This window comes from Bombus pyrosoma, linkage group LG11 (assembly GCF_014825855.1).
Source record: "Bombus pyrosoma isolate SC7728 linkage group LG11, ASM1482585v1, whole genome shotgun sequence".
Classification (NCBI taxonomy): Eukaryota; Metazoa; Arthropoda; class Insecta; order Hymenoptera; family Apidae; genus Bombus; species Bombus pyrosoma.
Window position 1 is genome coordinate 6,890,230 of NC_057780.1, and position 11,151 is coordinate 6,901,380.

At 29.3% G+C, this 11,151-nt stretch overlaps 2 protein-coding genes across 8 annotated transcripts; one reads left to right on the forward strand and one right to left on the reverse strand.

The window, feature by feature from the left end:
* Positions 1–123: 123 nt before the first annotated feature.
* Positions 124–3,555, forward strand: LOC122572893 (solute carrier family 25 member 35-like). Of its 2 annotated transcripts, none has more exons than XM_043738548.1 (5): positions 124–819; positions 2,023–2,404; positions 2,583–2,801; positions 2,875–2,989; positions 3,071–3,555. In XM_043738548.1, exons 1-5 carry the CDS (start codon positions 785–787, stop codon positions 3,262–3,264), a joined length of 945 nt encoding a protein of 314 aa, XP_043594483.1. In that variant the 5' UTR covers positions 124–784; the 3' UTR covers positions 3,265–3,555. The 2 variants fall into 2 exon arrangements, with proteins under 2 accessions (XP_043594483.1, XP_043594484.1); XM_043738549.1 differs by lacking the exon at positions 124–819 and adding an exon at positions 875–1,122.
* On the reverse strand, positions 2,821–10,814 carry LOC122572891 (solute carrier family 2, facilitated glucose transporter member 3-like). Of its 6 annotated transcripts, XM_043738532.1 has the most exons (11): positions 9,907–10,408; positions 9,776–9,828; positions 8,740–8,890; positions 7,058–7,134; positions 5,498–5,605; positions 5,149–5,422; positions 4,786–5,079; positions 4,307–4,713; positions 3,952–4,223; positions 3,744–3,855; positions 2,821–2,978 (listed from the first exon to the last, which is right to left on the reverse strand). In XM_043738532.1, exons 1-10 carry the CDS (start codon positions 9,932–9,934, stop codon positions 3,756–3,758), a joined length of 1,764 nt encoding a protein of 587 aa, XP_043594467.1. In that variant the 5' UTR covers positions 9,935–10,408; the 3' UTR covers positions 2,821–2,978; positions 3,744–3,755. The 6 variants fall into 6 exon arrangements, with proteins under 6 accessions (XP_043594467.1, XP_043594473.1, XP_043594470.1 ...); XM_043738538.1 differs by lacking the exons at positions 2,821–2,978; positions 9,907–10,408 and adding an exon at positions 10,671–10,814 and having other exon boundaries at positions 3,635–3,855; XM_043738535.1 differs by lacking the exons at positions 2,821–2,978; positions 8,740–8,890; positions 9,907–10,408 and adding an exon at positions 10,675–10,776 and having other exon boundaries at positions 3,635–3,855.
* Between the last annotated feature and the right edge of the window lie 337 nt (positions 10,815–11,151).

The window sequence follows — 11,151 nt, forward strand, 5'->3', positions numbered from 1 at the left end:
GTAAGATAATACTACTAATAATTATTTAAGCGTAAGATAATTTTGATGAAAGAAAAAAAGGACTATAAACTGAAAAAAAGGATTTGACTAGATACTTACTGAAAAATACAATAAAATGAATTCACGTTTTAAAAGAAACTATTATAGAACAATCGATCTCAAGGTAGTCTCGCAATTCTGATGAAACCACATAATAATTTACAAGTTCGAAGTTCGAATAACGCTGTATTATTCCTAGCTCTTATAGCTGAAAACCATTGTGTATCTTATTTTATTTAACACCAAACTATATCTTCAAAAATCTTCATTAGATATAATCACCAAATTCTATGAACTAGTTATTCTAATTCTATTAAATAAATGTGCAATAAACGATTCCTAGTTTCATCAAATTCTAATTGCAATTACTATACCTATCAACGCATGCGCAAGAACTTCTGAACATGTTACGATCTGGTAAATTTTTCAGATATTATTTATATTATTAATCATTAGTTTATATAAATATAATTTCTATATGTTTCTAATACATACTATTGCATGATGATACCAACTAGAAATTCTGTAGTCTCAACAAAATATCCTGACTTCTAAATCTTGTCCTTGACACTAATCATTTTTTAAAAAATATAAACCTCATGCAATCAAGTGATTATACAATTTTGAGAGAAAATATGATCAGTCATTATAAAAACAGGGACAGTATCGTTACTCGCTGAAGTAATTAAGTTCGATTTAAATTAGCATCGCGCGCACAGAAACGTTTTACTATTATATATAGGAAATGACCGCAGCGCCGAATACAAGCATCAGCAGACCGTGAGCTTTTAATACTGATTACGCATTTCTAACCGATGATATGTAGTTTAAGTTTAAGCTAACTCCAATATCATTCCTACATATGTATATATATGCATGGTGGATGATAGTTATGCAAGAATTTTTTCGTGTCTAAAACCGGCCGGTCGATTAATATCACTATTGCACATTCCTAAATATGTATTTGAAAGTTAAATTTTCACGTCTACTATAGTCTTTTTACTCCCATGTTTTTTAACGATATAAAATTTGTAACAATTGATCATGATTATTTTATATCATAATTATGAATTCGATTCCTTGGTCAGTGATGACTTAACTATTTCATTGATTTGATCAGTTTTTCATTCAGTGTTTTATTGTTTGTTTGGTTCAATGAATGTAATGTAACATTTACTTTGGTAAGAATTTTTAATACTAATAACTGTTATTCTATTGAAATAGAATTATTCCTAATTTTGTAACTGGGACCTTTTTTGATGTGAATGTTAGCCACGTTGATACTGCAAGTAAAACTCCATATTAGAAATTAATTGAATTTGTTTAGTGTTTATTGTAACTTAGATTAGAAAACAAAGAGCATTTTACTCACTAATAATTTACTAAGATGTGTGCATTAGTGAAATAGTATTACTAATATTTTCTTTGTACTTATTTGAACTGTCATAAACTTCAATTATTCATGTAATTCATCATATTAGTCATTTCGTATAATACTGCAATATAATAAAGTTTATAAAAATATCGTTATTGCATTCTCTTTACATCTAGTTAAACATTCTTTCAATGGTTATTCTGCGAAATACTTCAAAACTAATAAGAGTTAACTTAAAGCTGAATAGCGTTATATATTATTTCCGCTGAAGTATAATTATATAAGTATATTTTGCACGAAATTTTAAATGAATTATATTTTGATTAGTTTATCAAGGGCCAATATATTATTCGTAGTCATCTCTTAACCAATTTACATTATCAAATTTTGTATTTTAACATTTTAGCCAGAAAATGGAATTTCAAGCATTCGTTAAATATTTATTCATCATTATATCTTCCACCTAAACGACTTTATGAAATTAAAAAATATTGAAATATCTATAATATTACGATGAACTATTTCTCGATCCTTAATGGGTTAATAAGGGTTAATGGGTTATAGTAAGAAAACTATAATTATACTTATTAATTGTTAACTTTTATTAGTCCAGGTATAGAGTTTGCAATTGGTGCATTAGCAGCGGTAGGAGCTGGATTTTTTACGAACCCAATTGATGTGATAAAAGTACGATTACAATTACAAGGAGAGCTAGAAGCAAGAAACACATACAAAAAAATATATAAAAACACCTTACATGCGGGTTATTTAATTGCAAAACACGAGGGTATAACTGCTTTACAAGCCGGTATCGTACCGGCCCTATATTTTCAAGTCGTACTCAATGGAATACGGTTAGGCATCTACAATACAGCAAAAAAGTACGACCTAATCACTAATGATAAAGGGGATACTGATATTTTAAAGACTGTTGTACTAACTGGAACTTCTGGCTCTGTTGGAGCTGTTCTTGGTAGTCCGTTCTATATGGTAACTCTTCTTTACTACTTTGTTAATTATTTTGTATGAAAGATGATCCTTAAGTATCAATAATATCATGAGTAATCTATATTAAAATTGATATGTTAATTTATCAAGACACATCGTTACAGTGTTTTAATTAACAATGAGCAATTTTATATTACATTCGTCTTTCTCATTGCAATAGGTAAAAACACAATTACAAGCGCAATCAGCACAAACCATAGCCGTTGGTTATCAGCATAATTATTTAGGAACCTGGTGTGCATTCAAATCTCTCTGGAAAGAAGGTGGGATAGTGGCTTTGTATCGCGGCTGGTATGCGAATATACCGCGTGTTTTTGTAGGATCCGCAACGCAGTTAACTACCTTCGGTTTAGCTGCGGATTGGTTACGCTCATTACAAGTGAATATGTGAATAGATATCACGTTCAGAATAGTATAAATGAAAATTACAATATTTCATATTTCTTTTTAAGGTGTTTACAGATCAACCAATATTTCTGACTTTTCTGGCTTCCGTAATCGGTGGAAGTTGTGTAGCTCTCACTATGCAACCATTTGATGTCTTAGCAACAAGGCTCTACAATCAACGTGAGTGTAATTTAATAAAAATATTTCGAAAGTAATTTTTGTTGAGACTTGTAGGACTGATAATTTTATAATTAAACGTAGAGACGGACGTAAGCGGAAAAGGTACGTTGTATAACGGACTATTGGACGCGATCATTAAAATATTACGAACAGAAGGACTCTCTGGTTTATATAAAGGAATTTTTCCAACGTGGATGAGAATAGCACCGCACACAGTGCTTTGTTTAGTATTTTATGAAAAATTAGACCAATTATATAACATATTACAAAATTAACAATTGCTTAAATTTGTAAAATACGTAGCAAAGAATTTTATAATTTTTGAACTATTGTATTAAGTATGCTATAGAATGAAAAAATAAAATTTCTTACATGGGCAGTGAAATGCTTTATACTTGAGTAACAATTACATATCTAAAAACATTGGTTCGTTTACCGGAAACTTAGCGTCAATGTAATCTGACTGTAATTTTCGTTAACAAATGTAAAATCTAACAATTTATCTTTTCATGTGTTCGAAAATAATTAAATGATGTAATTATATTAATAAATCGAATATTTCAAAATTTGTAATTATTTAGATACAAATGTTAAATAAATGCATTAACAAAATAAAAAATAAAAGTATAATAAATTTCTTATCTAAATCGTAAAAAAATAACCCTTATTAATTAAATATTTACATAAACCTTACAACGAAAAAATTGTAAACCTATCTATTCATTAGAAAGAAGTATTAGACCATATAAAGTACCAGTTTTTAAATTTAAGCATGACGGATGGAATTTGGTCTAGAGTTAAATCCTTGACTTATTGATGCTGCTATGTCCATCGTATTTTTTCCTCTAGTCTCAGGTAAGTATATCCTATATAGAATAATATTATATTATTACAGGATATATTGTAAGTAATTGAGTAATTAATGATTGTATCATTTGTAAATTTGATTTTTTACTACGTACCTAACAATTTGTCCTAATAATAAAAGAAATACGGCAAATATTAAAAAAGTATATGGCCCCATAATACTTTCTATTGTTGGGAACGTCATGCCTACTATAAAATTTCCACCCCAATTAAAAACACTACCAAGTGCCATAGCTGCTGGTCTAGGACCAACGTCGAATAATTCAGATCCAATGAAGTATGGTATTGGTCCAAGACCAATTCCATAAAATATCACATAAGCCAGAACGGCTATTGTACATATTATTGGCATATGCGATGACAGATGCTGTAAGGACACAAATAATTATTTTACAAGCTAAACTTTCAATTTCTAATATAAATTATTCTATTCAAAATAATTTTACTTACAATTAATAAAATGGAAGTACATAAAACTATCAAACATCCTAAGCACAAATATATACTAGTAAGTAGGACACCTCTCCTATTCAAAGTTGACATCACTGGTACTGAAGCAAGAGCCATACCAATGTTAGCCACGCCAGTACCAAGAGTAGCATATTGTGCCCCAGTAATGCCAAGTCCAGCATTGATAAATATGGAGTTAGAATAGTAAAATACAACGTTTATACCACTCATCTGTTGACCGAATTGTATTATACAAACTAAAAATACAGGAAGTTTTAGATTTGGATCCTTAAAAATGCGCTTGATAGTCCAAGGTTCGGCTGTTGTTTTTGTTTCTATTTCTTGCTGTAGACTAGAAATTTCCACTTCTAGTAACATTATATCCATTTTACGTATTCTACTGAGTTCTGAAATATTAAAATAGTCTTGAATGTTATTGTGAATATACCAATTACTACAACACTAGTGTTTTTACTAACCATCCAAAGCTTTCTGCTTCTGTTCCCTGATTATATATAGATATTTAGGACTTTCTGGTAAAATAATGCTTGTAAAAACCAAGGCATATATACATAATGGAACAAATGCTCCTAGCATATAATGCCAAGAATTTTCAGTTCCTAGAACTGTATCAAGCCCTGCAATTTGCCCTAAAAATACTCCACATGTAATTCCTAGTTGACATATTACTCCAACTGCACCTCTTAGCCTAAGTGGTGCAATTTCTGACATGTACATTGGTACTATACTTGTCGCGAAACCTCCAGATAGTCCTGGAAAGATATAAAATTTTCATGTAACAAATAATTTCACATTTTTGAATTTGGTATCCTAAAACTTACCAACAACTAATCTGCCTGCTAACAAAATTTCGATTGAATTTAATTTACGTATTAGAAAAAACATTGCAGCTCCTATAATGCCAAATATGTTTCCAATAAACAGCGCTCCTTTTCTGCCATATCTATCTGCTACCCAGCTTGAGAGGAATGAACCAGCTGCCCCTCCAATGAGAAAAATTGAGACAACACTAGACCAAACTATTTTCAGCCCATTTTCGGATACTTCCATGCCATATCTTTCTCTAATACTTTCATTACAAAATGCACCCACCAGCTACAATTAACATAAATATATTTAATAAATAAATATACTTACAAGTTTCTATAAAACACAAGTTGAGACACTCACATGGGCTGCATTATTTAGTACTCCTATATTAAATCCTGCTGGTACAGCTGAACCTAAGCAACAGGTAACAGCTGCTAAAGCTAATGTGATGGTCCATCCTCCTGGTATCTAAGAAAAATAAATATTGTCTTGTTTGCTTTTAAAGTGCAAAGTAGAAAGTATTACATATTCATAGATATTTCACTTGTAACTTGAAGTTCATTTTTTAACGTAAAACAAAATAGCAATTCCTATGTGTCCTGTTCATTAGAAATTAAAGAAAATGCAAATTACAAAACAGTGTGATCATGTTAATGTCACTGGTGATTTATTCATAGTTGTATCACATTAATTTGTGAATGTAATAAAATAATGGAATTTAAATGAAAATATAAAAAAATGGTATGTAATGATAACAACACATAGCCAAAAATATATTTGTGAAACATAAAAATCCGTGAAATACCAGCAACACATATTAAGGCACTTTAGCATGTACCATAGGATATGTGATGGTGCAGCACAATAAATCATATGATATAATTTATGTGATCAACGTTATGAGTAATACAATATAAGATACACTGGTAAGTTTGCATTTCTCTTAAAAGAAGGAAAATAAAAAATATATATATATATATAAAACCAGAAAACCATACCACTGAAACAATTAAGCATCATAAGCAATAATGTGTTGCACCTTGGGAGACCAATCAGTGATATAATGGAAAAGCCTGGATGGAATGATGGAATAAAACTCAATAAAACCACACATCACTGGCAAACCTGGAAACTATGTAGACAACCAACCATGCATTACTAAACTTTATAAAATGTAGATCTAGATCTAGTCTCAGTTTTTCAATTACACAAATGTGTATATACAAAAATATCTCTTATAGAGAATCTTTTGATGGAGAAATATCAAGAATGGAATTAATAATCAAACGTGGACTTAAAAAATGGCTCACAAAATATGAATAGATTGTTTATAATTGCTTTTATACAATATTCTACTTTCTCTCTTTTGAATGATTTTCATGTCATTAGTTTTTACATAGTGGCTGTTATAAAATTAATAAACTGAATACTTATGAAATATTATTATTATGAAATCATATTAAATGAAACAATATCAAAAGGAAGAAAAAACAAATTCAAATGAGGTATATGATAACAGAAAATATTTTGACCTTTAAATAAAAGTAAATCTCTGCTTATGTCTTTTAATGATAATGCAATGATAACTGAAGTAATATGTAGACTGATTCCAACACATAATTGAGAAAGGTGTTTGTATATTTTATTCTTTATTTTTTACACACTTTCATATCATTCGTACTTAAGTTAAACAAGGGAGCTATGTACAAGGATAACATACATAGAACTCAAGTGTTTTAATCAAATATTATGAAATGCTCGAGTCTAACATGTTCATTACACTATCTGTGATTCAGATCTTAAATAATCTGTTTCATCAATATACAAATTAAGGATATAGCTTGAAATTCACCGATACGTACAAAATCGTTAAACGATGCATGCTTCTATTTCGAATTTCATTTAATAAATTATACTTACTGATCTTTCGTTTAGATTATCCGAATTAGATGGACGATTAGATCGCTCAGGGTCCGTGAGTACTGCGGCATGACTATCTATAATTATGATTAGTTATTATATTTATCATGTTAAAATAAAGTTAGATTTACTTTCACTATGAACATGCTACGTTAATGAATAAACGATCAATCTAAATAAATCTAGAAACATAAATAGAAACATAAATTTAAGTAAATACCTTGCTGTCTAAAGCAAAAATTTTGTAGAAATAATATTTTATGAAGAGAATAGGTAATGAAATTAGAGCAACTATTGAAAAATTTCGAAAAATATTACCTAACCCTAACGCCATACTTTGTATAACACGTGTCATTGTGTCACTGACACGACCTCACACGATGTCAAAATGGCAAATAACACTAGAAACTTAAAAATGGATTGGCAACACAGAACTTTGGCTTCGACTTTGTATACATATGTATCAATATGTACGTATATGCTGTTATATATAAAAACAGAATGAAGAAATATTTTATTTTACTTAAGCAATTACTGGTGAGAAAGTATATTTTCTAAGGTAGATGCATCAACTTTAGAGCGGTAGAACAATGTTCAGAAAATGTTTGAAATACGCAAATGTGCACTTTCAGATGTTTAATTGAATCAGCTTTTCCTTGAAAAGTATTACGTAGCTGGTAAATGCGCATTCTACAATTTCACGAATATTAAATAAACTATTGATTTGGAATAATTATTTAACATATAAAGTTCACGAAAGTATTTGAACACTTATAGAAATCTTTTATGAATATATTATGTATGTTATACGAAACATTTTGACATTTTATTAGTATTATAATGAAATATGATTATCATGATTATATTGGTAAAGTATTCAGACAGTCAATTTTCTATTATTTAATAAGCCTCAATATTCAATATTACTAGTCATACCACTATTACGCTTATTATATGTATAAGTAGTTATTAATGCTGTATACTAAATAAATAGAGTTTTATTTTATACTGATGATGATGATGATGATGGCTTTGAATAGGAGTTGGTTTACAAATTTTATGAACTTTTCAATATTGTACATAACATATTACTACAAATATCTATAGTTATTATGCTATATACTAATTTTTTATTAAGTATGTTTGTTTGTAGTAAACATCTTGTAACTTCTATATACATTTTCCGATTGGTTTTAAATTGTACCAATATAATTATGGTAATCATGTCTCGTTATAATCTTAATGAAGTTTCAAAATGTTTTATATGTATACATAGAAAACTTCTTCTGAATATTAGGTGTTCGGAAAATTTGTAGTGTAAGAAAAATTTTACTAAAATTAGACTTTTTACCATCTGTATTTTCAAGGATCTTTCCTTCAAAGATAGTTCGCCTTTTTCGGTAACGAATATGTTTTCAATACAGGCTTCTAGAGTATTTTATTTCTTGTCTATGTCTTTTGACAAACTTTCATGAACCACTGTATACATATATATACATTGCAAATATAATTCGCTTTATATCATTTAATAACAATTGAGTTCCAATATTTGCGTAGAATAAAGTCAATCGATTTATCTGTGATGATATTCAATTATAATTATAATTCTTCTCAAAATATTCTTCAGAAATAATCAATTTCTTTAAATAATATCTAATCAATCCATAAATTGTAGATCGTACCATTTGAACAAATGATCATCGATTCTTCTATGACACGATCCTTATTCACGATAAATATGAATAGTACGAAGCGCGGTTTGTGTCTTCTATTTTTAAAAGAGGAATGTCGTCCTTCCTGAAAGTTTGCTTTCTGGATGAAGATATCAAATACCTAATTGCATCATACAAAGAAGGCGGAATTACAAATGTAAATATTGAATTGAGAGACGGTCGACGATATTCAAGCACGTGCATACATTATCTCACATGAAAAGATCCAATGTCAACGAATGAAGTGTATTAAATGCAAAACCGCGACTAAAATGTGTTTCAGTATTACATGTACTCATAAACTAGAATTTACAATTTGTCTTTCAGTAAAAGAATTTCATGAATTTGTAAAATAAGAAAAAAGTGTCGACTAAATTTTTGGAATGCTCTTTTACACCGTCTTGTAGTTAATACATATTAAATATTATCAAATTTCAAGATGATAATGCTCGATATCTTAGTAGACTTTTGCTATCGAATTTGGCATAAATAATTTGTTATTACTAGACTGCGGATGATTACGCATTGATAGGCTTAAAGGTGGAAAAAAGTATACATATAAAATGTACGTGGTATAATGCTTGTTATCATATTTAGTGAAAGAAAGAAATTTCTACTTCAATTCCATTTCTTTCATTAGGTTTGTAAAAATACGAATATGTATGAACATCTTCAGTTTAGTAATTATATATTGTTGCTACATGCACATTGACAATACTTTCACAACCACTTCATCACTATTTAATTACAGACATATATTAATTTCAATCGGACAACGGAATGGGAACTAAACCAAAATGTCCAACGCGTAACTAATAAGAATGAATAATTCATCATTACAATGCATGCAAGATTTCAATAAATGATTTTAAATTAACCAACGTTTCATGTTTTTAATGATAAATGATCCATTACTTGATTTATATATGTTCACAAACACATACGGTGTATGAATAGAGAATAAATAAATAAATGAAATAAATATAATTCATTAGCTTTTACATACCTCTATAATCAAGCATGTCTCCCACTTCGGAATCACAACGCATATACGATGAACTGCGTAAAGAAAAACAATTCTTAAAATAACATGTCACAACTTGCATATTCAAATAATTTAAGAAATAGATCACAGACCGTTCAGAATCGAATACCATCGCTGCATTAGTCGCTTTCTACACGTTTTTATCTATCAGTCTAAATCTATTTAGTATCTATGTACGTTTCAATGGTTTCCGTTTCGCCTTTTTATAGGTTTAGTAAGTGTCGCGTCGATAACACTCAATTATCGAAATTTATCAATCGATTTCGCCAATCGAATTCTCGACAGTTTAAATAAATTTTCGAACATCAACAGATATTAACGAGTGTCTTCTCTCATTTGAAACAAAACAAGTTGGAAGTTCCTAATTCGTAAAGTAAACGTTTTTGTTTTTCTTTCACCAACGTGATAACGGCCAGAACACATACTTCTTAAATTACTCGCCGATCGTCGCTTGTGCAGAAGCAATGTCACTCTACTTTCTCGATAATAATGAAATTTTTACACGTTTATAATTTATTTTTATAGAAAGTTTTCATTTATTTCTATTTCAATATTTTTGTCCATTACGTATTTTCAGTGCCACGATGACATCGCAATGTTTAACTACACTTATCAACGATTAAATTATAATATTTTGTACCAAAGAAATTAAAATGAAAGATACATGAGAAGGTAAGTAATACAAGATAAAAAGAAAATTTCCGAAAACACATTCTTACTTTACAAAAAAGAAATCTCTGAAATTCATCAAAATTCATTTTGATCATTCTAGTAATTCTAGTATTAAGTTGTAAATAATTTCATATGTGATTGCATATAATGTAGAGGCATAATCTACATAGTTTAAATGACTTACTAGCCTTTTCTTGCAGTAAAGTTTTTTCGATGAACCCGAGTCCTAGTATGCACGATTGCTTGTCTACTTCGTTACACTGTTCACGGAGGACTAGCTCAAATGCTGTAAATGATTTCCGAAGTGGGAATCCCCACCATTTTTCTATCTTCTCCTACCGAGTTTACATTACGTACTTCTTATTTATTCATGTAATTAATTCCAGTCTTGAACAATCGATCCTGTGAGAAATTCTGCGAGAAAAACTTCATTTTCAACGAGCTCAACAATATTTTAATTTTAATGTGTAATCGTTCGAAAATTTTGCGTTAATTGGCGAATCTCAATAATCTAAATGATATTGTAAAATATCTACTATAATAAAAAATGAGTACAGATGAATTTACAAGTATATATAGTACTGTTAATTGGTCAGAATTTTGCCTTGATAATTGGCCGTTGCTATCTCTATCATTTGAGGAAGTATCTTTGTGAAGCGAAATTT

What these genes read in the sequence shown, in the direction of transcription:
- LOC122572893 (XM_043738548.1), top strand. Translation starts at nt 785, where the DNA reads ATGACCGCAGCGCCGAATACAAGCATCAGCAGACC. An exon ending in TTGGTAGTCCGTTCTATATG is followed by an intron (nt 2,405 to 2,582) that starts GTAACTCTTCTT and finishes TCATTGCAATAG; the next exon opens with GTAAAAACACAATTACAAGC. An exon ending in ATTGGTTACGCTCATTACAA is followed by an intron (nt 2,802 to 2,874) that starts GTGAATATGTGA and finishes TTTCTTTTTAAG; the next exon opens with GTGTTTACAGATCAACCAAT.
- LOC122572891 (XM_043738532.1), bottom strand. Translation starts at nt 9,934, where the DNA reads ATGCAGCGATGGTATTCGATTCTGAACG. An exon ending in AGACATGCTTGATTATAGAG is followed by an intron (nt 8,891 to 9,775) that starts GTATGTAAAAGC and finishes TGATGCAATTAG; the next exon opens with GTATTTGATATCTTCATCCA. An exon ending in GAAGCAGAAAGCTTTGGATG is followed by an intron (nt 4,714 to 4,785) that starts GTTAGTAAAAAC and finishes TTAATATTTCAG; the next exon opens with AACTCAGTAGAATACGTAAA.